General features: G+C 33.9%; 1 protein-coding gene across 1 annotated transcript; it reads left to right on the forward strand.

Moving 5' to 3' along the window:
• The first annotated feature begins 4,227 nt into the window (after positions 1–4,227).
• Positions 4,228–15,111, forward strand: LUM (lumican). Its single transcript, XM_035337388.1, has 3 exons — positions 4,228–4,379; positions 7,401–8,297; positions 14,482–15,111. The coding sequence occupies exons 2-3, from the start codon at positions 7,421–7,423 to the stop codon at positions 14,634–14,636; spliced, it is 1,032 nt and encodes a 343-aa protein (XP_035193279.1). The 5' UTR covers positions 4,228–4,379; positions 7,401–7,420; the 3' UTR covers positions 14,637–15,111.
• The last annotated feature ends 10,494 nt before the right edge of the window (positions 15,112–25,605 follow it).

Consider the following 25,605-nt stretch of genomic DNA (forward strand, 5'->3'; position numbering starts at 1 on the left):
TAGTATGTGCTCTAAAAATTTCCATTCAATGTGTAAGTGAACTGTAGAGGCTGAATAAATAAAATTTCAATTTGGAAGAAAGGACATTTTCAGATGAAGAAATAATAAGTACCTACAGCCTTCAGAATCTGGAACTAAATTGTTTTTAGTGGAACTCATTTGATATGAGTCAGCCTTAAGCAATATTTTCAAAGTGTTGCAGAACTTCACAAAAACATTTAACTAATTATTACTGGAGGTTTGAGCCAATATCATATTTTTGGTTATTATTAGTATATAGGCTCACAGACTATACAAGTACTATATAGAGATGTGGAAAACATCACACATTTGCAATAACTCACAACAAACACCATACCATCTATTTATAATTTGTGGCTTATGCTATGGTGCCCATGGAATGATCTTTTTCCTTAATGGATATTTCTTTACCTTCTGCTGCAGTAAAAATAGCCAATTAAAATGAACTGGCCTTCATTTCATTTTGAGAGAAATATTTAAATTAAAAGAGAATAGTGAAAAAAATTACACCTCCATTTATGTGGCAATTTGAAAAGTTCCACAAACACTTTATCTGGGGCTATATGGTTCTAGAACCCAGATATCATATTCTTAAATCACTAAAATGTCTTGGCTCTTAGGGAAATGGTACTTGCTTCTGAGTAAGTACTCATAGAGCTGAAGTTTAGTCACAGTTAAGCACTGATGTACTGTCTCAGTACCAGATATGTACAGTTTTAAGACTAGAAAGAGGCAGTTGTCATAGGTAATATCTATTAAGATTCAGCAACTAGAATATTTTTAGAAAATTAGGACAAAACCAAACAAACAAAATAAAATAAAATAAAATAAAATAAAATAAAATAAAATAAACATTATGGGGGGTTATTAAGAGGGTATTTTTTACAAGAGAGAAAAGTCGGAAGGGATATCACTAATGACTGAAGAGAGAAAACAGTAGTATTGTAACTCACAATTCTTGAAAACTAGATCTGACTTACAGCAAAGTGATATGCTTTCAGTGATATTTGCTTTCAGATCCTTTTACTAAGATCTGCCAGACTTCTTGACCCTCTCCAGCCCTGTACATGTCTGGACAAGAAGCCCTGAATCTAGTAAAAGGAACATTTCTGTTAGTGTATTAAAAGCTGAAGAGAACCAGATGACAGTAGGTTTTGTTCACATCTCCCATTAATGAAAAATAAATAGGAAATAAAGCAGACAATTAAATATGGAAAGGAAAAAAAAAAAAGGGGGGGGAGGGAAGAAAAGAAAGAAAAGAAAAAAAAAGATAGATTAATTAGAAGTACATCTACTGTAAGATGAAACATCTGCATGTCCTGACATTATCAGGCATAAAGCATATTCATGATTGCTTTTTAAATTATATGGCATAGGTGAATTTACATGTTATTTTGTGATTTCATTGGAAATTAGCTAGACTACTCTCACATTCAGTTTAACGACTTCTGAAAGCTGTGGAAAAAAAAAAAAAATGAAAAGAGGCCCATAAAGAAGAAATGACCCACCCATTTTCCCTTCATTTGTTGCAGAAGAAACCATACCTCTACCAGCTGTACTTTAGTCCCTACCTGCTCCCTTAAGCATAAGTTTATGAGGTGTGTGCTTCTTGAGTTAGAACAGTAGGATTAAGAAAGCATATAAAATGACGTTGAAGGAACAGCATTAAATCACAGAATAGAGAGAAGGCAAAAATCTTATTGAAGAAAAGGAAAATTCTATTATTTTATATCTTATTCTTGGAAGGCATGTGATTCTTCATTTTGATTGTGCTATTTATATAGCTAATTTAAACCAATCAACAAGAAGGGAACTATATGAATGAAAAAATCTCATCTGAACTTTATGTGACCTAAGATTTTACCATATGTTAACTGTAAAATATCATCACGTTTGTTTAATAAGATTTTTCTACCAGATATGAAAGATATGCATGTTTTGTGTTTCTGTTTATAGTATGAGACCAAAGATTTAGACTGGACCTACATAAATCAGTGTAATAAACAGCTGGTACATAAATATAACTTTGCCAAAAACAAGCTGAGCCTGCACTAACAGGTAATGTACAATGTCATGTCCACCCAATGTACAATTCTGTTTGTACTGCAGAAGTAAAGCCATATCTATTACTGAAAGATCAAAATATCTGTTAACTTTTTATAATGAGCTTTTCTTTCAAAATATGTTTTTGATCAAAGAAAATACATCCAGTACATTTCCTGTGGATTTTTAAATTGTCTTTAAAAATGTTATTCACCATTGCTCAGTTTGTTGTACCTTCTTCCCCAGAGCAATTCCCCAGACACTCCAAGGCATCCCTTTCTGTACTCAGAATGTTTTCTTTATTCCAGATAGATCATTTGCTCAATACTCCTGTTTATTGTTCCATTTGCAGTCAAGGCTACAGTTTAGATTTTCCCTGGTCAACTGAAACTAATGAAGTTATTTTCAGATAAGTATCATATCGTGTATGAGAAACTCCATCTGGTCTCCATTTTACAATTGTCCACAGGACAACAACAGCTTTGTCCACTTTTACATTTCCAGTCCTGATCCCATGCACATTTCACCTACTTAGCTTAGTTTACTATGGCAATCCCATGGCTTTAAATGGGAGGAGTTTTCACATTCTCTTAACCATTTAGCTGATTTACATCATTCAAACAGTGTAGCTATGGTCTGTCTTCAGCCTCTGTTTCTTAATATGTAAATAGCTCTCCCATGCCACAGTGACCAGCATGATGTCAGAACATGAAAAGAGTAAAATTTACTCCCTCAGAACTGAACTGGTACTTGGTACTCTGTCTTGCATAAATTTGTATGCTAATTTTGTTATGGCAGAAACAGGAATTGTAGCCCAGGGGTCTGTAACTATGTGATGTCTTTCCCATTCTCTGTGAAGGGCACTGAATTATGTCCAACCTTTCCCTGCTCCACAGGCATGGTGGCCCAGATGCATCATCAGCAAATCTCGGTGGAAGCCCCCATCCAGCCTTCTCTGCTGCAAGACACTGTGAGGGTTCTCCAGCCTAACTAAATCCTGTCCTTTCCACAGAAGTAGCTGGTCTCATTCCCTGCATTATCATATGACTTAAGACAAAACTAAATTTAGGAAAGGAATGGATTACAAAAAGTTATGGAAAAAGTAATTTACTCCATACAAGTGATAACAGCAAACAAACAAACAAACAAACCACCACCAACAACAACAAACTTGACAATTACAGTTATATATAATTAAACACCCAAGGTTCTTTAAAATGTATATGCTTTCTATATGCACATTTGTCTCCATCCAACTTTAGAACAGAGAGCTTGCATCCCATAAAAAGAGAAGATATCCACCAATTAGAGATAAGGGAAGGCTCTCTCAGAAACATTAGGACCCACTCTAAACAGTTACTGTCTTAGTGCATTATTTTTTTGGCATTTCCCAGTGAAAATAACATTCTCCTCCAAGCTGTAAGATGCATTCTTGAACTACATCCACAGAATAAGAAACAGACAATGTAAAGCTGAGTAGTTCCAGATTCTGAAAAGCAGAAGAAAGTCGTAAGTGCAAAAATGAACAAAAGTATAAAGTGAGTTTACAGTAACTGCTGAAAAAAAAAAAGTTTCTTGGATGTGTTTGTACTAAACAGACATGCATTTAATCACCAAAGAAAAGTTACAGACCACGTAAATTCCTAAGCTTTGTAGAACAATCTTTGAACTCATTATTTAATGCTGAGCATTATTCAAAGATAATTTTACATCTTTTAATCTGGTCCTTAAGCTAAAAGTTTTATTGAGGATGTTTTATTGTGCACATAAATTATTAAAAAAAAAAAAAAAAAAAAAAGAATGAGTCACTTGGCTAAAGAAATACAGCAGCACTGAGGTCTTAGTGCTATTTGTTAACTTATGTCTAGCAGTATAAAATAAGTTGGGAAACAAAAGTCTGTTTATAATTTGTTTTATAAAGGAAAATATTTTCCTTCTAAAATACCAAAAATCTTTGTATAAGGCTGTGGCTAGTGGTCTAAACTTTTTCTGGTTTCTGAACACTTATCATTCTCTCATCCCACAGGAAGAACAGATGGGTTGTCCTTGTACAAAATATGGTATCCACCTGCACTTCGTTAGAGAGCAGCATTTTTGCACATGCCACACCACAAGATCACCATGATGACATAGCAGCTTCAGAGAACAGCGTGACTAGGGCTTTTTTTTTTTTTTTTTTTTTTTTTCCTCCTCTTGTAACACAGAGGATCTGGCAGACTTTTACCTCCTGACACTGTTTACAGCATATATTGGTCGATACAGTCCCTTATTGCATCTGCTCTGGGAATTAACGAAAGCAGCTTCAAGGCAGTAAGGTAAGTGTTTCTGCATGTTTTAACTGTAATGTTCAGCTATTTAAATGTAGCTGTAATATGAATGTGAAAACATGTCAGGATAAGTTTGCCAATTTGTAAATTGAACATGAATCAAAAGTTGTTTAGTACATTAACTTTTTTAGTTTCCCTAAAACGACCTCACATATTTTGTGCATAAATCTTGCATTCAAAGTCTATTAGTAATAGCTCCATAGCACTCCGTTTGTTAAATTATTTTGCTTCATTTCACAAAAAGACAAGGCATCCAGACAGTTAAATATTTAATCAAGTAAACAACAAGAGGAAAATTATAGATACTTTGATACTTAGTTAATTTTAAGGCACATTTGAAATATCCTACTGAAACTTCTTAACGATAACTCTTATGCAAAATGAGTAAAACATTAAGCTGCAGAATTAAGGTATATTTATATTAATTATAGTGGGACGAGAAATTTGTATTTATTTTATTTCACAACAACTTTAGAAATAAGGCAGTCTAAGTTGCAAAATAATTTGAATAGTTTGTCTACTCTACTGTAGTAAGCATTTTTCCAAATTTGTGGATTTGTCATTTAGTATGTTTTGGCATGTCATCTGAGGCACTTCGTAAATGTTTTAACAGGTATTTTACAACATAACTGAATAGAACAAACACAAGCAATCCATTCAAGAATGCTTATATTTATAAGATAAACATCTACGAACATATTCTGATGTTACCTTTTGGATTCATATAGTTCAGTGTAACAACCAAGCATGTGTACATGATCTATTTACATCTTACATTTCTGACAGAGAAACATTTAGAAGCATGAATGAAAATAAATAAATAAATAAATAAAATAAATTAACTACACTAAATATTTACTTTACTCTGCCATTTTATGTCAGACACATATGGCTTTGCACTAAGGAATTGGCATCTAAATTTTATTTTTTTTTTTGATAATACACAAAAAAAAAAAAAAAAAAAAAAAAAGCTACCTAACTCCAAATTACTTCCAGGGTTTTGCAGAGTAGTTAAACATTGTATACTCTTTAAAATAACTATGTCAGCCTATATAATGGCTATATATAATACTATGTCAGCCTCAGCAATAAATCAAGAATTATTAATATAATTTGAAAATACAAGAGCAATAGAATTTGAATTTAAAATAGGAAGTTTACCCTACTTTATCAGTAAGACTATAAAATATTGAGGACAAGTAAAAATGTCATTGTAAGGCCAAAGAACATTGTCCAAGAAGTGTTTTATATTTTGAATATAGAAGCAGTTAATCTCCTGTCTTTAATGTTTAGTACCTAAATATGACCAGATTATGAGGTGGATTTTGTCTATGTAACATTTCTTTCAGAGGAGCTGTACTTACTTATACCAGCAGGGGACTGAAGATCGAGTTTTCAAGTTCCCATACAGTAATAAAGAACAAAGAAAATTACACTGACAACTCACATTTGATTGATTCTCTATCCAGTAGTTTGTAATTAGGTAAATGTGGTGAAACCAACACCATGGGAAAAGATATGCAATCCTCCTATTCATCCAGAAGACAAAAACTTAATATCCAGCAGAGGGGCTTTTGGGGTGATTGACCAAATTAAAATATATATATATATAAAATAAATCATTTTTCTGCACCAAATCAATAGGCCCTACTTAGAGTTACTTTAGGTGAGCTGTATCAAGTCAATAAAAGCAAGGCAGTTTAGTTAAAGAAGACTTTCTAGCAATGACCCTGCATTTCAACGTTAGATATTCTTTGTTTCATGAAACAGTGCCAATGGTAAGGCTGACTTTGCTGGAAGACTGCCTAGATCTGACATCAATGCCTGGTGGTCTGTTTAAAGGCTGCACATGCTGTCTGAAATTACTTGAGAACATGATTGTTCTAAGGATTTTCTTAATTGTCTCACTCTTTAAGCAGAGTTGAATACACTTTCACCAGTGAAAATCAGTTAGTTCACTGACTTTACAACACAGAATCCATGTAGGTGTAGATATTAATCTATGAAGATTGTGATATACTAATAGATTAATATTTTATGAAATATACCTTTAAAAAGTAAGGTGAGATCATTCATATTGTATCACAATAAAACATACCCAAATACACTAAAACATCCTTTAGCTACATGGGATCTAGAAGGCCAACTATGCAAAACAAGTAATTTATTGATCTATTTATTTAGAATGGTGACACATTGTAATTATCACATTCATTGTTATACATCGACTTTGCAGGGACACTTGCACTATATGAAGTGCAGTCATTTCAGATCCACTGTAAACCCCTATTAGATAGTGAGATTATACCCATTCACCATATGTAGTACTATATGTAATACTGGTTGACAGGTCCAAGGGAACATGCACTATGTTTCTGTGACTTTGTTTATCTGAATACGAAACTTGGAGGAACTTCCCACCTTGCTTTAGAGGAAATGGGAGAATAAAATATTTCAGGCTACTGGAATTTAACAACAAACTATATAGTAGACCATCCCTCTCAGTTTGTAACTTTCCTGACCTTTTTGAACTTAATTGAAAACACCACATGTTATTTAAAAATGAGGAATTCTAACATATTAGTAACAGCAACGAAAGCTTAATAGAATTTAAATGGCAAAACTATCTCTGAATATGGCCTTCACCAAAACTGGAAAACCTTCTGTGCCAAGTTTAGAAAACTTGGACATTATCATCCATATGGTAATTTGATGAACGGCTGAAATATGACTTTAAAAATGTGATATTTGCAACAGCAGAATAACCTGCAGTTTCACACTACAAAGGCAGTTTATATCAAAACAGGGACTGTAAGTTTGTAATAGCAACTGTGAATTGGTAACAAAGTAATATATTTTTATTATTTAATAGCTTTATATGGGAAGCCTGAATTGATTAGTTTTGAGTCATAGTCTTTGTGTGTTAAAATTTCAAATATTTTTGAAAACAAACAAACAAACAAACAAACAAAAACAATTATAACTTTTCTATCCCCCTCCACTATACAGGGACAAGACACATTGCAAAGATGACTTTAAACTCACTGCACATTTTTCTGATATTGATTAGTGGCATTTTTTGCCAGTATGACTATGGTCCTGCAGATGATTATGGTTATGATCCTTTTGGGCCATCCTCAGCAGTCTGTGCCCCAGAATGTAATTGTCCTTTAAGCTACCCTACTGCAATGTATTGTGACAATCTTAAACTGAAAACCATTCCAATTGTACCAAGTGGAATAAAATACCTTTACCTTCGAAACAATATGATTGAGGGCATTGAAGAAAACACATTTGATAATGTAACTGACCTACAGTGGCTGATCCTAGATCACAACCATTTGGAAAATTCAAAAATTAAAGGAAGAGTCTTCTCTAAACTAAAGCATCTGAAGAAACTTCACATTAATTACAACAATTTGACTGAAGCTGTTGGACCTCTCCCAAAAACTCTGGATGACCTTCAATTGAGTCACAACAAGATCACAAAAGTTAATCCCGGTGCACTTGAGGGGCTGGCAAATCTGACTGTCATACACCTCCAGAACAACCAGCTGAAGGCAGATTCTATTTCTGGGGCTTTTAAAGGCCTGAATTCACTTCTGTATCTTGACTTAAGCTTCAATCGACTCACAAAGCTACCAACAGGACTGCCTCATTCCTTGCTTATGCTGTATTTTGACAATAACCAGATCTCCAACATTCCTGATGAGTATTTCCAAGGTTTTAAAACCCTGCAATATTTACGTTTATCCCACAATAAATTAACAGATTCTGGAATACCAGGCAACGTCTTCAACATCACATCGCTGGTTGAGTTGGATCTTTCCTTCAATCAGCTGAAGAGCATTCCAACAGTCAGTGAGAATCTTGAAAACTTCTACCTCCAAGTCAACAAAATTAACAGTGAGTTAAATTTGCATATTTTCATTACCGTTTACCACTATCTAGACACTAATCGTTGAGGCAAGTATCTGGAAGTGTAGTTCAACCAGTTTAAATAAATGGTACTGGCTAGCATTTCTCTTACTGTTGCTCACATTGATAATAAAAGACAGACATTTAGCTACGCAAATTAATCTTAAATACACAATATTCTATTTTCTCCATATATGGTTATTATTTTCCAAATACTCATCTCAGATACACTGAAGTACTTCCATCAAAGCCAATGGAGTACATATATACAATTTAGAAAACAAAAACAAACAAAGAAACAAAAAAACTGGGAAAAGTTTAATCAGTGTGGGGGATAGTCATAATTTGTAAGTCAACAAAAGATAGCTGAAAATCAAACTACAGTATGTGCAAACTTTCAGAAGAGTGTCAGTGAAAGTGCTGGAGGGGAGGAGAGAAGGAGAGGACAATAAATTCATAATGTACTAGGCACAAAACACAATGAAAAAGAGACAATGAAGCAGATTATATATATATATACTTATATATATATATATACATATACATATATATATATATATATATACAGCATCTTTCCAAACTCATCTTGAAATCCTGATCCTGTTGCTTTCTATTTTCATTCCCATTTTCCACATCATATGATGAGGTATCAAGTTTGTCTCCATTCAACATGATTTTAAAACGGTTCCTTCTAAAATCAGTAACAGCAACACCTTGTGCAAGATCATGGAGATTTCTACTGAGACAAAGCATTTAGAAGGCTGTCCTAATCCTGGGATGGGAGGGAGATACTATAGAGCTGGACAGACCCCACCTTCATGTCAGAAGCTCTCTAGCTGGATCTCTGTCAGCAGTGGCCTCTCATGGAGAGGTAGTGTGTTGTATGTTCAACCACAGACAGCATTTCTGCTGGAAGATTTACATCATCCTGCTAGCTAGCATAAACTATAAACCATAAAATCCTCATCTGCTTATCTGTATCCATCAGGGGTCTAGGATATCAGTGTTAGTTAAGAAATATTTATTTCCTTACTCAATACAGACTTGGCCTTTGCAGCAAAATATTTTAATGGATAAATTACCGTGGAGAAGGCAAGACCTTTTTTGTTGTTATTTACTGTTTCACATGTTCCTCAGTATTATGATTTTTTCCTCTATATCTCATTTCCGTGTTTTGAAGAAGGAAAAAAATGAATTAATGCTTCCCACATGATGTACTACATACAGCAACCTGTAGAACTCTCTCAGATACTCTCTCTTTTCTAAAAGAGTTGTTGATATTTAATTTCTCCTGAGATAAATGAGGCAATTTTAACTGTTTACAGTGGCTGTTCTGAGCCTTCTGCAAGATACCCAGTACCAACTTTGTTTTCCATTCATGTTTCCAAGGACTTCTGAGCAACTGTGACAGCAATATACTTTTAAATGAAAGCTGTATTTCCAAAATACTGGTCTGCATGAGAGGGTGATAGTGTAAGGAGTAGAACTGGCTACTGTTGCAATTTCATTGCTACCATATGGACTGATGCAAGAGCCCTGATTTACTCTTTTGCCTGAAAAAGAAATGTAGCAGATTTTCATAATAGATTTTCTTGACTATCTAATTTCACAGGCACAATATTGTGTTCCCTAACATGCTAATTATCAATGTGGGACAAGCAATAAGTAATTATTTTTAAGGATATACTACATATGTGCTGAGCAAAACTTTTCCAGTTCTTTATTCATTACACTTAAACTATAGTATTGAGTGTTTAGTCTTTCTATAAATTCAGCTGACTCCCCTTTGAACCTCAGACAAATAACAAGTTGCTTATTAATAAAATATTCCCTTTTTCCAGAAGTTCGTGTAAGGATGACTGTAAACAAACTCATCTTCCCTTCCATACTATGGCTTATGGTACTCTAATACTTTGAGGGGGAGACTGCTGTATTAGGTCTCATGATAATATGTCCTAAAAGGTATAAAGTGCTTACATAGCTTAAAGTTTTCACTTATAGTGAATGCTAGCATAAATATACTTCTACAGTTTTTCATTTGCTGTTGTCTCCCATTTTCTCACATATCTTTAGGGTTATTGATTAACCTTAGTATTTGAGGAAGAGCCCCACCTGTTTTGACATCACCAAAAGGAAAGGATATATTTCTCTAAGTTATTGTCCATGACTTTTGTCTCAGGTCAGATATAGTCATTATGCATTGCCATAAAATTACTCTAAAAGAATAAAAATAAATTATTTGAGAATTTGAGTGACTTCGAGATTGTTGAAAAAGAGTTGACATAAATATATATTGAAAGATTTGTAACAGAATCAGTTTCACTTCAGTGTTCTGTCTTCATCCCACTGCATTGTGAGGAACGGTAGCCAAAGAGAAATAAAGACAAATTCAGAATAAATTCTCTGATCTCTAAGAACTAGAAGCACGTGCACAGTATTTTGTGCAAGTTAGGTATCAACAGCATACTCCATCAACTATACTTGATGCTAGTTGGATCTCCAAGCTAACATAGGATCACAATGGATTTATAAATGTCTTTGCTCTCTTCATACCTCAAACCCAGAATGGATAAGATTGAATGTCCTTTTAGTATGTCTTTTTTAATAATTTCAGGGTGGAGTTTCCTCATTAATAATAACATTGGTTTACTCTCATGCCTTAGGACTGCATTGGGATTAAATAAATATTTGTAATATTTATTATTATAGGCAAAAATACACTCTGCAGTTACAGAAATCAATGAGGATCAGTGAAGAGGGTCCACAGATGGACTTCCCCATATTTCATTTGTGAAGGATTAAGGAAACAGTTTCTTCCACATGAATTCCTAGCAAGAAGATATTATATGAATGGAGTATTACAAGGGGAAACTTGAAAATGTTCAAGGGTACGGTCAAGGGACAACATGTTCTGCTGCTGTCCATTGGCTAGATCAGTAGCTGTACCATAATTTTAATTACTCTAAACACAGTTAGTTGTAGAGATACTTTATGGTCTTTTATCTGAAATACTCCAGCAATCCCAAAGTGTTTTTTTACAGTGTCCTGTGCAGTAATAACTCAGATATGATTACTAATGGAACACGGACCAGCAAAGATGACTAGGACTGCTGATCCCATTAAGCTTTTCTGCTGTATTGCACAGCTGAGCAAGAAATCTTAATACAATTAATCTTCCTCAGATTATGGCTGGTTGTAGTCCTGATGTGCAAGGGATATACTCTTGCCTAGCATATAGTCAAAAATAAATTCTGTCTAAAAAAATAAATATTTCTGCGCTCCTATTTTTCTCTCATATGGGTATATGAGAGCAGAGGGCAAACCTTCTCCTGACTTTTTAACTTTTTTTCTTTCCTGTTTTTTTTTTTTTTTTTTTTTTTTTTTTTTTTTTTTTTTTTTTTTTTTAGGTATTTCTTATATAAATGTTGTTAGAATAACAGAATTTCTTATGGGAACAGACACATTTAGTGAGAAAATAACTGTTCGGGTGAAAATCCAATTTTCATCCAATCCTTGTAACTATCTCTTTGACTCATGCAGAAAAGCTGAGTAGGGAAAATATGAATGTCGTACTAATAGCAAAATTCAATGTTCTTTACCTCTAAACCTTAATACTATTTATTCAGAAAGATATTTTAACAGGAACATCTGGAACATGAATCACTTCAATAAAGGAGGAAGTAAACTAGTTATGTTTTATGTGCAACAGTGCTTCAGTTGCACTGATTGCAGTTTCCATACAGAACATATAGGAAACTGCACATTAAGTACACTTCCAAGAAACACTTATCTAGTTTTCTGCTAATGTAGATGCAATTAGAAAACAGTTATTTTTAATAGGTTCTTACAAATGATAATTATATGAACTGTATAATAAATTAATACCCAAATACATACACTTTGCACCAAGAAATGGAACCAAATATCACTGAAGCCCATGACAGAGTTTCTTTGACTTCTGTGAAGACTAAATCTGAATCTACTTGCAAAGTTGTCTCAATCTCATAAACATTATGCACAGTTGGGTATTTTGGTAACACTAATAAACTTTGTTGCTTACGCGCATTAAATTTACATAAGAACTTGTGCTCAGAAGTAACAATATGGTAAACAAACAAGTAAATTTTGAAAACTTTTATTTATATGGTCTTCAATAAAATTATACTTACTGTGTCATTTTATTTTCCATGAAAGACTAGAAAATGAAAAACATATATATTAAAATTCATGTTTATTTACCTCTTAATAAATTATACCCAAACAATCTCCAGAGACCTTGGCCTAAATAATAAATAGTAGAGTCTGTAAGCCAAGCAAACTTCTTTTCATACAACAAAATCCACACAGATCTTATCTTATAACTTTTTCTTAGACAGTGTGATCCTATCTCATGAGAATCATCAGTTCACTTCAGTGGGTACATTTTGAACTGGTAAAGTATTAGAATTGGTCTACAAGTTTAGTATTGTACAATATTCCAATTTGGATTGCCCGATAATTGTTCCATTAAGGATGCCTTTTATTTCACCCTTCCAGAACAAGGTTGTAAAATATTCAAAATCTAAGATTTTTGTTGTTGTTTTTATTTAGTCTAAAAAATCTTGGTGATCGAGATCTAACATTTTAAATACATTTCCTCAATCTCCACATAAGATTCCTTATTTTGTGAAAGATATACAAATATTTACCCTTTCTTCAACATCATCTCTCTGTCTCTAACAAGTTAACTACACTGTCATTCTTTAAAGATCTGCCTTTAGAAATGGGAGTACATTTATACCTTGTTTACACAATAAATATTTCATCAATGATAGAAGATTGTTGTAATGTCAGTTCTGGAAGAATCCAATTGAGGTTAAAGAAGAGATATGAAAGATAGTTCTTCCATTTCCTTTAGTACCACAACTGAATGTAGGCCATTTTGTTTTCTTAAATGAGATAAATAGTCATGCAGAAAGGATATATAATGGGGTGTTTTCAAAAACCCATTAATGACCTATGACCTGTAGTCAAAAGCGCTTTTGATTTTGAGAACCCTACATTCATTTCTCAGAAATTATGAAAGCTGGTATCTCTGTACCACAAAAACATTTTATAACATTTGATCAAGTCTCTCAGATTGGTTCTTGAGTGGTGACAGTGTCTGAATCAAAGGGAGCAGAGAGAAGAGTGAAGAACTATCTTTGCAAAATTATATAATGTGGTATACGGGGGACATTAGTTTTATTTACATAGATTCTCTCCTGAGGATAAATCTTTTCTGAATGAATGAGGTATACAATGAATACATATGGGTGCTTATGTATACTGAGCACAGTTAATACTGCTCATAAGATACAATTTCCATATATATATAGCATGATATGTGAACTGCAATAAATATAATTATTATTACTTTTTTTTTTTTTTTTTTTTTTTACTTTTATACTTACCTTGTGATACTACTTTTATGGAAAGGTTCAGTTATACAATTTAAATGTACAGATTTAAACCCTGTCTCCAGCCCGAATTTCATTTTAAAACTAGTACATCAAAATGAAACATTCCAAAAATAATATTTTACAAACACATGGGACTGCCTCTTCTTATGGGTAAGACTATATCATGTACAACTTTTCCAGAAACTTATTACTTCTTTCCTTCCTTCTTTCTTTCTTTCTTTCTTTCTTTCTTTCTTTCTTTCTTTCTTTCTTTCTTTCTTTCTTTCTTTCTTTCTTTCTTTCTTTCTCTCTCTTTCTTTCTCTCTCTCTCTCTCTTTCTTTCTTTCTTTCTTTCTTTCTTTCTTTCTTTCTTTCTTTCTTTCTTTCTTTCTTTCCTTTCTAAATGCCAAATTGAGGCTCTAAATAAAATCTGAAGACTTAAAAAGTAAACAGATGATGGAAGCACACAGCACTTGAAAAACCCAATCTTGAAATTCTGAACTTCTCACAATTAACGTGAAGAAACTCTCTAACAAAAAACCCTGAAGTCCCAATAAGCTCAAGGGGAATTATGTTAGAGGAGACACACAAAATATTGAAAATAAATAAAATATAATACATAAAATAAAATAAATAGGAAGTCACCTTTTCCAAGTTAATAATAATAATAATAATAATAATAATAATAATGCTTTTATCTCATTTGTCATAACTGTTTGTGATTTCTCTTACTCGTGTCCCCTTTGTTTCAGAGTTCCCATTGAGCAGTTTCTGTAAGGTTGTTGGACCATTGACCTATTCTAAGATCACACATTTGCGCCTGGATGGAAACAATCTCACTCGGGCTGACCTGCCACAGGAGATGTACAACTGCCTTCGGGTGGCTGCCGAGATCTCACTGGAGTGAGATGCCTCAGAGTCTCAGATTCCCTTCTAGGGGTCATCATTACATGAATTACATCAAGATAGCTCTTTAAAATTAAAATATGCCTTAAATGTCAATCTGCATATTAACCATTCTCTTTGTTAATATATAGCATGCAACACTAAGGCAACACTAAGGAAATGTGTGCATATTTTTACAAATGGTTGTATTTAGGAAGCACAAGACTGACCAGAAGTGGTGTAAAATATGCCTTCATCTGGTTAGTTAAATTGAAGGAAGACATTTGGCCTCATAGAAATCTACATCCATGCATGCAGTACGTGCCATCTGGTATCAGACTTATCTACATAAGTCAGATGGGTTTCATCAGAGTGTTGAGCAGTATAGGCTAGCCTGTGTAAATAGAAGATTCTCCTGCAAGCAATCCAGCACTCTTAATTATTCATGCCTTGCTCATATTACCAATCTCAAAGAAAAACAAATGATTTAACAATATCAAAACAGTTTAAAATATATGAAAATATATTCCAGAGACCATTACAATATGCAACAATATACAATTAATGGAATATATGAAAGATAACAGGGAAATGAACACTTTTTCAGGTTAAAAATTGTTTACTTTTTTTTTCTTTATTTTATTTTATTTTATTTTTGTTTTGCTTTCATCTAAGTTTTCATGGCAAGATTTTTATCTATTGCTGGTATAAATCTTATTTCAAAATAAGTCATATATACAAGTATTTTTATTCCATTAATTGCATGCTTGTTTTAAATAAATTGTAGAAAATAAAACATAGCAAATAGTACTTCTGTGTCCATATCATTGTCAACAATGTTTCAATCTTTTTTAAATTGAAAAAAAAAAAAAAAGTTAAAATATGATAATCTAAGCTATTCTATTTTGCAAAATTTATTGTAAGATTAAATAAACTGTTTTCTCTACTTTCAAGTTTCAATATATTTGTAAAGATATAGTTTAACATTGCACTTGTGTTGGTCATTAAGTCAATGTCTTATGGAGTTTGCAGTATGGGAGTCACAGAACTATGAAACAGTGTGAATTAATTCATCAGCGTTGTCAAAAGAACAATAGAATCTCTCACAAACCACAGACAATAAGTAAAAGGTAATCACTATTGATGATAGAGAAATAGTAATATATTCAACCTGGGATTTAATAGTCCAAATATTGTCAGCATTCTCGAACACACACTGAAATAAATGTAGCTGAGAATTATAAATAGCTTGCTTGCAAACACAGATAATCCCATGGGTACTCCTTCCCCTCCAACTACTAGGCTATTAAACACTCAAACAAAAACTCCTATAGTTTCCATAGCAAAAGGAGAAAGAATCACCTACAGAAAAATGAAATCTAATAATAATAATAATAAAAAAAGCCCAAACCACAAGACACTTTAGTCTGCACCTTGCCAGCTTCAAGTGTTCAGAATCAATATGTAATCCCATAAAAAAATAATAATAATAATAAAAATAATCATAATCATAATTAAAAAAAAAAAAAAGACATTTCCCTGCTTATTTTTGTCATTTGGAATTCATAAGTGTTATTACTTTTCTGTCCACATACAGGAAGGATTGAAAATAACCTTTGCTACAAGTAAGCTAGAATTTTCATAGAAGAATGAAATTTAAAGCTGGGAGTTTTGGAAAACATCAGAATAGGGATCATTAGAGATTTACAGTGAGACTGAAAACAGTTCACCTCAAGACAGATTAAAACCTATTGCTGAGGGTACTTTCTGCATAGCCAGTTGTTACATATAAAGCTTCCACAGATAGTCACAAGATCTTTTATTCAAGGGATACAGGAGAATGAAGTTCACTGACAAAATATCAAATTATCAAATTATACCAGTGAGCTCCCTCAGAAACTGGGGAACCTTTATCTTGCAACAAACACTTGGACAATTAAGAGAAAATAGTATTTGGCAGCACTGTTTTGTGTTGAATAGCTCTTTCCTATGATTCAGAAATTCTCTAAAAAACTAACAACAACAAAAAAAAATGATGTCCCTCTGCTAAAGGAGAAAGGGGACAATGTATCCTGTATCTCTTTGCTCCTATATTGTAAGCCACAATAGCACACTTTTGCATTAATTTGTCTTTTTAATCACTATAAAGATTGTTTAAATTCCAAGTCCCTACATCTAGCAGAAGCGGATATACAACGATATATATTATATACTTTATATTAAAGTATATCAGTATACCTTAGTTCTCAGCTTATGAAAATTACATAAATAGTTTTGTAGGCTCTGGACAGAAACATAGGTGTTCAATAATCCTTAATAGAGCTAGAGCCTTGGAAACTGATTCACTATAACTTGCAATTTCTGCTCTTCCTGGAAGGTAAGTTGATGGAGCTTGGTTATAAAGGTTTCAGCACCCTGGATACAGAAAAACATGTTGCATACACCCTTGTTACCTCCTAATCTTGGTCATATTATGAAATACATGTGTGTACAGGAGAAAACATAACTTAAAAGTAAGCAGACATTAATGGATAATAACACAGCTGCAGTAGTATGGAGATAATGGAGTCTGTAAATTTGCCTCAACTAAACTCTTTTTAGGACTACAAATATGCATTGGACAATGTTCTCAGATATATGGTTTGATTTTTAGGTGGTCTTTTGTGGAGCCAGGAGTTGGACTCAGTGATCCTTGTGAATCTCTTCCAGTTTGGGATATTCTAAAAACCAGTGGAGCCTCCCTGTTATCTTCAATATAAGAAGATCAGAAACTTCATAATTGTACATACCTTCTATAAGAAAATTACCCTTCATGCTTCCTGAAAATAACTGCCTTAATGACCACAGTACACATGAATTCCTGTAGCTATCCAGGTATTTCTAAATTACAAAGAGCAGATAAAACTTGTTTTACAGAAAACAAAGAAAGAAAGAAAGAAAGAAAAGAAAAAGAAACAACATTCTTTATAATACCAATAATGACAATAATTGAGATGGTGGCAATATTTCCATTATAAGTTGTTACTTTTACAGTTTTATAGTTATGACATAATAACATTATTGTAATTGAATTTTACTATTGCTGGCCTCAACTCAATTCCTAGTATAAGTATGAATTTAGTGACTGACAAACTCATAAAAATGATACTAACATTTTCTTTCTTTTTTTTTTTTTTTTCCTGCCTTTATTAAAACAAACAAACAAACAAAAACTAAAAAGAAGAATCATAGGTCAGAAAAAAACAGGTGTCCAAGTGCAAAAGTTGACTTTAGACCTATGCTGTGAATTTGGTTCCCATGTTGAATCCGGGAAAGGTGAGAGTTGTCTTTGTCACAAAGAGATAGAGTGAAGGGAAAACCTTTAGGCTAGGGAATAAAATGATAGCAAAAGTCTATTGGAAACATTTATTCAAGGTAGTACAGTAGTTTGATAATAAACGTAATTTTAATTAGAAATATCCCAACACACTTGATAGAAGGAATAAAGTCTATCTGACTACTTGTGGTTATTGTGACTTCTTTACATACTCTCAAGGTGTTATAACATTGTGTACATTTCTACAGGTACACAATCTACTAGAAAACCCTCAGTTTTACCAAAAGGGGAATAAATAAGTGTATGCTCAGCATAAACCAAATTATTTTGAAAACTGGGGACAAGAAAGTAAGACATCTTTAAGAAAGGCAGCTTGAATTTTTGTACCTACAGCTGCAATAAACATACAGTGAAGAGGGTAGGAGCTGTAAGGTTGTAAAATAATAATAATAATAATAATAATAATAATAAATAAAAGAATTAATTCCAGTAGAGAGCCACTAAGACAGAAAGTCCCTGTAAGAATGTCCCTCAGTCTATGTTTTTTCTAAGCTATGTGAGGTCACTTCACTTTGTATCTATGAATATACTATATGCCTCAGACCAAGAATTTATTTCAGTCTTCCACTGGCAAAAGAGCACTGTAGAACAATGGACTAGATTCAAGGGTGCACAATGAAAGGACAAGAATGCAAAGGAAAAAGTGCAAAAAGATAAATTCAGGCTGGACAGATGAAAAAATGCTTCAAAATGAGAGTGTAAATGCTAACATGGGTTGCACAGGGAGGCTGAGGGCTTTCTGTCCTTGGAGGTTTTTACAACCTGCGTTGGTATTGCCCTGAGCTTTGAAGATGAGGTTGGACTAAATGTCCTCCAGAGTTTCCTTCAAACATATTCATAATTTATATAATTTATATGCAGTTCCAAGAATGATGGTAAGTACTAGAGAAAAGCATATCATTTTTAAGGACCATCACTACAGTTGAAGAGTTTTGCTTTAAATTCATGTGGAAAATTTATCATTTCACATTCCAGTCTATAATTCAGACTCCCCTGATACTTGCAAAATCATAACTCAGCTAACATTTGGATATAGATTCCATAGGTAAGAACTCTGGAAACTTTTATTTGATACCCAGATGTCTACATCTGGCTTATGCAAATCTGTTCCCATTCTGACACTTGTGAATTACTAAGTATTAGCAGTGAAATTAGAGATCCAGACTATCTAACTCTTACATGTGGGACAGCACTGTCAAAGATGCTTAGATGTCTACACAAAATAATGCAGTCTTAAGCACTACCACCCCAATGGGCAAAGTGCTCATGGGGGACATTCCATCTGAACAAAAGGAAAAACCTCTTTACCGTGAAGGTGACAGATCACTGGCACAAGTTGCCCAGAGAGGTTGTGGAGTCTCCTTCTCTGAAGATACTCAAAAGTCTTCTAGAAAAAATCCTGGGCAATGTGCTCTAGAGAACCCCTCTTGAGAAGGGAGGTTGGACTAGATGATCTCTAGAGGTCCCTTCCAACCTCAATCATTCCATATTTCTGTGATTCTGTGACATTTTGGTTCTCACTTTTTTTTGCAGATTTAGATTTTGGATAAAAAGACCCTCTATTTGTAAGAAAAGAACTTAATCAGGAAGCTATATAAATTTCATGGATAAATTCTTAAAGCTTTTCTATTTAATGTGAATAGTTTAATACTAGCTGACACAGAGGAAGACAAGATGAGCTAAATCTTTGCTTCAGGGCATTCACCTTGAATGAAGGAATGTCAGATTGGATGCCTGGGGTATTTTATTATGCAAAGGAAAACAGTTTGCTGTTATGGGCTATGACAGGAAACAATTTTGCCCATATGTCCACATGCTGTAACCAAAAGAAAGATTTCTCTCTGAGGGAAAAGGATCTTCCAAAAGTGCCCAAATTGAGCAAGTTCAAGGTTTTTCTCCATGAATCACGTAAACACTTTGCCCTGAATATTTCAGTTTGCATTCTTTACATTTTTTAATTTAATCTTACTTTGGCAGCTTTTGTGGAACCTTAAGGTTAAAGCTTTATTATTATTATTATTATTATTATTATTATTTTATTTTTTTTATTGTGTGTGGGTTTTTTTGTTTGGTTGTTTGGTTGATTTTTTTGGCTGGCATTTACATGCCTTTGTCCAATGTATAGAAAGTTGTAGATATATAAAAAGAGAGGAGGATTTCAGGAGGAAGCAGTGTATCTGAAAAATTATATGCTGCTACTGTTTGGTGTTTAAAAGTATGATTATTTATGGGTGAATTCCTATCTACTTTTTTTTATTATTATTTTTAATCTTTCTTTTCAGAATTTGAAATCATTATCTGCAGATCAGAAAACACTTTTATAGCAAGTCTTGACTACTAATCCAGTCACTACGTGTTTAGGTATTATCCTCCTTACACAGTTCCTCTGTGGAACAGCATACCTTTGTATCTTGAAATTGTGAAAGAAAAGGACAAAAATAACATAATAAGAAGGCAGTGCAAAAAATACAGAAAATATTTTAAAGTAAAAATTTGAGTCCAGATGACAGAATGGAAGTACAGGAGTTAGTTCAAGTGAACTTGAATTCTTAAAAAAAAAAAAAAAAAGAAAAAGAAAAAGAAAAAAGCTTTATTTTAAGAAAAGTGATACTGTTCTTCTGGAAAAAGAAGTCAAATCATACTCATTTCACAAGGAAAATTATACAGGATCACAGAGTTTTTTATTCTCTCCAAGAAAACCATCATCAACAATGTTTTGAAGTGTCTAAATTCATCACTAGAGAAGACTAATAATACTTTTAACTGTTAATAAAAAAAAAATAAAAAAATCCCACATGGCTTAAAATGGTTTATGAATGCTGCCTATGCCTTCTGTCAGATTTAGTCATAAGAGTTTAAGCAAACATAGATTATTCTGGTCATCATATAGGCCATGTTTTTATTGTTGTAGAAAACTACCTACTATAGAATCTCAGCAATGGAGGTTGGAAAAAGCAAATGTTTTTTTCATACTAAGACTGTTAGTCTTTTTTGTTCCCAAGAGACAGGTACAAATTTTTATGAGAGAAAGCAGTAATGTCTAGGAAAACAATGAGAATGGCAGCATTCTGATAGCTAACTTTAGGCTTCTATTGTTCATCAGATGTTCAAAAACTCACATATCTCGTATCTCTTGATAATATCTCTTGAGAAGCTGCTTGCTAGCTGCATCTCTGAGCATAGTCTCATTGCCTGCAAGATAGCGTAATTTTCCTCTAATAATATATTAATAGATGGATGAGCTCCTTGCAGGGGTTGTTACACCAGCACTCATTAGAGACAGACACTATTATACTATAATATTACTGACCTAGAGAGCTTCTATTTCAGGAGCTGCTAGTATGGAAATTGCTGCTCCTTGTATCATTCTCACTATAGATAGCTCTAACAGTTCTTGTATTACTTAGTAGCACAGCCACAGAGATGACACAGTTATTAGGTAGCCTTTGGATATGCAAAGAAAATGGGCTGTTAGATTTAACTGTATGGGCAGTTATGTTGTGCAAAAGAACATTTTGGTGTGTCCTAGCATGGGATAAATTGTGCAAGAGAGCAGTGTTATCTGATCAGCCAGACTAGAGAATACATTCCAAAAAAATTATAAAGACACTTTGGAATGTACTGAATAATATCTGTAAAAATATATTTCTATTGAAACATATGTAAGATTACAGATAGAAGCACTGGAAGTTTTTATAAATTCCATACCCTGTAAAACAATTTATTAGTAAGATTAAGATATAGAAGATAAACAAGGCCAAGCAATGTCTTTCAATTTTTATTTATTTATTTATTTATTTATTCATTAACTTTCCAGTACCTAGTCACATGAATCTGCTGTACATCTTACTTCATAGAGAGGTTTCCAAACTGGATTAAAAAAATGTTTTGTGAATTTCACATTTAGTTTTCACCATGAGGACCATTTCACTGCCAAAGAAATAAACATTAAACTAATAAGTTCTCAAAAGAATGCCAAAAATATATGCAACTCTGTGTTGATTCTGAAAAGAAATTGTGATTTTGTGTATAAAAATAAGATATTTTTTTTTAATGCTGTTTCCTAAATGTGGGAAAGAAAATTAATCCCCTGCAGGATTTTTCAGTCCCACTCTAGATTCAGGATGACAGGTATCCAAAACCATGGCATGAGATGTATGTACCTGTTTAGTGCAGAACGAAACTAGTCATTCAGCTCTAGGATTCACAGAAGCTATGTGCTGAGTGGGAAATCAGCTAAGATAAAGAGTAGGCAATGATGGAAAATGACCATGCTCCTTTATGGTCTCTGGAATGCTGCAGCATGCTTGGATAGTGATGGATGCATGAATTCTGCCATGGAGCTGGGCTCTGCATCTTTCCTCAGAGAAAAAGATGTTGTCAATGGGCACCAAAGTGCTTGTTGAGGAATTTCGTCTACAGTATAAAGAGATAGTTTCAACATATTCTGTCTGAAAGGATGGTTACCAACAGGAGTGTTCATGGTGAGTGGGATTCTAACTTCAAGTTAGGATGAATTCTCAGAATTCATCACCCTCTTGTGGGAAGCTAAATGAAGAAGAATTCAAACAATTTACACTTCTTAAAAAATAAAATTAAATAAGAAAACAAAGGAAACACTACTACAAAGTTTCACTATCTGTTTTCACTATCTTTATGCTACCTTAAAATATTTAGTCAGTGATAGCTTACTTTTCAAAACTGGAGATATACAAAATAGTCATTAAGTGACTAATTCATGTTTTATTTTACCATTAGTTTCCCAGAAAATATTAATCATATAAATAGTCATATGGAGGGCCAAGATCTCAGTGTATGTGTTTAATTGATAAATGTGTAAATTGGGTACTTAATTTAAGATATACTTATATATCCTGGTTTCAGTTAGGACAGTTATTTTTCTTCCTAGTAGCTGGTAGGGTGCTATGTTTTGGATTAGGATGAGAAGAGTGCTGATAACATGCCGATGTTTTAGTTGCTGCAGAGCACTGCTTACACTAATCCAAGGACTTTTCAGCTTCTTGCTCTGTCCTGCCAGTGGGCAGGCTGGGGGTACAGCAAGAACTGGGAGGGGACAGACCCAGGACAGCTGACCCAAACTGGCCAAAGGGGTATTCCATACCATCTGACGTCATGCTAAACAATTCTCATTGTTTTCCTAGACACTACTGCTTTCTCTCATAAAAATTTGTACCTGTCTCTTGGGAACAATACAATATATAGGGGTGGCTATCCGGGGGGTGGGGCCGGCTGCTCGGGGTTGGGCTGGGCATCGGTCAGCGGGTGGTGAGCAATTGCATTGTGCATCACTTGTTTGTACATTATTATTATTATTATTATTATTATTATTTTCTATCTTAATAAACTGTCTTTATCTCAACCCACAGGCTTCACTTTCCCGATTCTCTCCCCCATCCCAGAGAGGGAGGGGGGAGGGTGAGCGAACGGCTGTGTGGTGTTTAGCTGCCAGCCGGGTTAAACCACAACATTACCATATACAGTTGTACATCTAACATGTTAAAATCAGGTCCCTGGTATTAATATAGGATAGATTTGTTTCAGTATTAAAACTGATGACAACTTGAAAACAAATTAAGGTAAGAGATTAACAGCTACTTTTACCTGGTAGGTAATCTAAATCTAGCTAGTCAAGATAAATACCAGATCGTGGCGTTGTGTTGTGGAACTTTTGTTGTATGACTATGGTAAAGAGCTCAAAATATATAGAGAAAAACAATAGACAGTCAGATCATTCCTTAATGAAGCATATTCAGGAGAGCTTGATATTTGCAATAAAAGCTGAGCTTTTAGTGTTCTGAATTTTGCTGCTCTGCAAGGATCTCTTTAAACTGAAATACTCGTTTCATAAGGAAGTGAGGGTGTGCAGAAAGTAAACCATCAAAATATTTTTTTCCCAAACTTTTAGGATAAGACCAGATCTTCCTAAATCCCATATAAACCAGGAGTTAGGTGATATTTGCATTTCACAAAATAAGCCAGCTCAACAGTTTTCTAGGATTCCCTTAACCAGTGCCTCCTATGTGAACCTGAGAACTCACCAGGTAAATGTGATATACTTTATCTGACTATATATGCATTGAATGCCTGTTTAAACAAGAGAGACATCTCCTAACTGAGTGGTCTAGGCAGGCAGTTCTAGGTTCTGTTTAGCCTTTGGAGTTTGATCCTACCTCTTCTGAGGCTAGGAAATGTGCTCCAGCCTTCTCTTGAACCTCTGTACTGTTCAAGGAGGCAGTGCAAAGGACTGTTGCAGAGAGGAAAACATGGTCTTGATATTACTTTAAGAGAAGGAGAGGGGCGGAGTTCCTGTTCCTAAATCTGTTTTTGATGTATATTTGGTTTTGGTTGTTTTGTTGTTGTTTGTTTGTTGTTGTTGTTGTTGTTTTCACCAGGAATTATGTTTATGATGTGAAGTAACGAGTCTATAGGAGCTGGGTCTGGCCTCCTGGGCTGACTGCATTGTCCTGTGAGCTAGACAGATACCCTCACTCATCTTCTTTATTTTAGACTCCTTGGTCTTGCCAACCTGACTGCGTATCTTTTAAGATAAGTAGAAGCTATTATTAACTGGGATATTTCATGCAGGGTAATCAGGCTTTTGTCCTTCTGACTCTAAGTAGGGCTTGAAAATGAGAGCTTCTTACTCTATATTTTAAGCAACAATGCAAAAAGAGAAATATATCACCACTAGGTGCCAATCTGCAGAAGTGAAAAAGGCAGAGTGAACCCTGAATAAATATGAACACCTAGATTAAATGGATCACATGGCTGTCTGGAACTGCAGAGTATATGGTGAAAGGTGCTTAAACTGTGCACAGACTTTGTTTCTGCAGATTTTGAATCATCACCATTTCTTCAGTCACCCTGAAGGGAGTTTAAGAGAATTTTGGGGGGGTGAACTGATTTTCCTTCTAGGCAAGACACCTAAAATTTTACTAAAGTAGTACCCAAATTAGGCACACAGGATTGCAGCCTTTGTTCAATGGAGCAGTCCACAGGGCTGGTGAATTAGCTCTGCTTGCAGTATACTCCTGGGTTTGTTGGTAATGAACTATATACATGCTTGATGTTTAACAGACCTTGCTTCATACTAAATCTGAATCATATGGCAGCCATTATTGAAAGAAAGCAAAGCATTTCTTCCCTGTCATCAGTGTTGATACTGAAACAGAGCAACTGCTCTCACAGCAGTCTCAGTTCTCCATATCTCTTGTCTGTGGATCTTTATAGTCTTTGACTTTTTAGCCATTCCAGTCTTTATTAATCATATGGGCTGTTCAATTCCCAAGCAAGTACACCACTCTGATCAAAGAGATTTTATTGCCCTCTGTGGTTATTGGCGTCCCTCGATCTCTGCCCTTTTTTTCTGACGGTGTCTGTTATGACATTGATTAGCAATGTGGACTACTGGGAGAAATATGGAGCAAAAGTTCTGTAATAGTTTCAGATATTCTTCTTAAACTAGAATAATCTCAGCAGCATATTTTTAAAAGACATCTAGGATCCACAGAATAGGTATTTGCAGGATTTTTTTTTTTTTTGTATTCATATTTGCACTTCCTTTCATTGTCATGTGATAACATTGCAAACATGG

This window comes from Oxyura jamaicensis, chromosome 1, assembly GCF_011077185.1.
Source record: "Oxyura jamaicensis isolate SHBP4307 breed ruddy duck chromosome 1, BPBGC_Ojam_1.0, whole genome shotgun sequence".
In the NCBI taxonomy this organism is placed as follows: domain Eukaryota; kingdom Metazoa; phylum Chordata; class Aves; order Anseriformes; family Anatidae; genus Oxyura; species Oxyura jamaicensis.

Excerpts from the sequence above, each read along its gene's own strand:
- LUM (XM_035337388.1), top strand. The coding sequence starts at position 7,421 with ATGACTTTAAACTCACTGCACATTTTTCTGATATTGATTAGTGGCATT. Across the intron at positions 8,298-14,481 it reads CCAAGTCAACAAAATTAACA|AGTTCCCATTGAGCAGTTTC; the intron begins GTGAGTTAAATT and ends CCTTTGTTTCAG.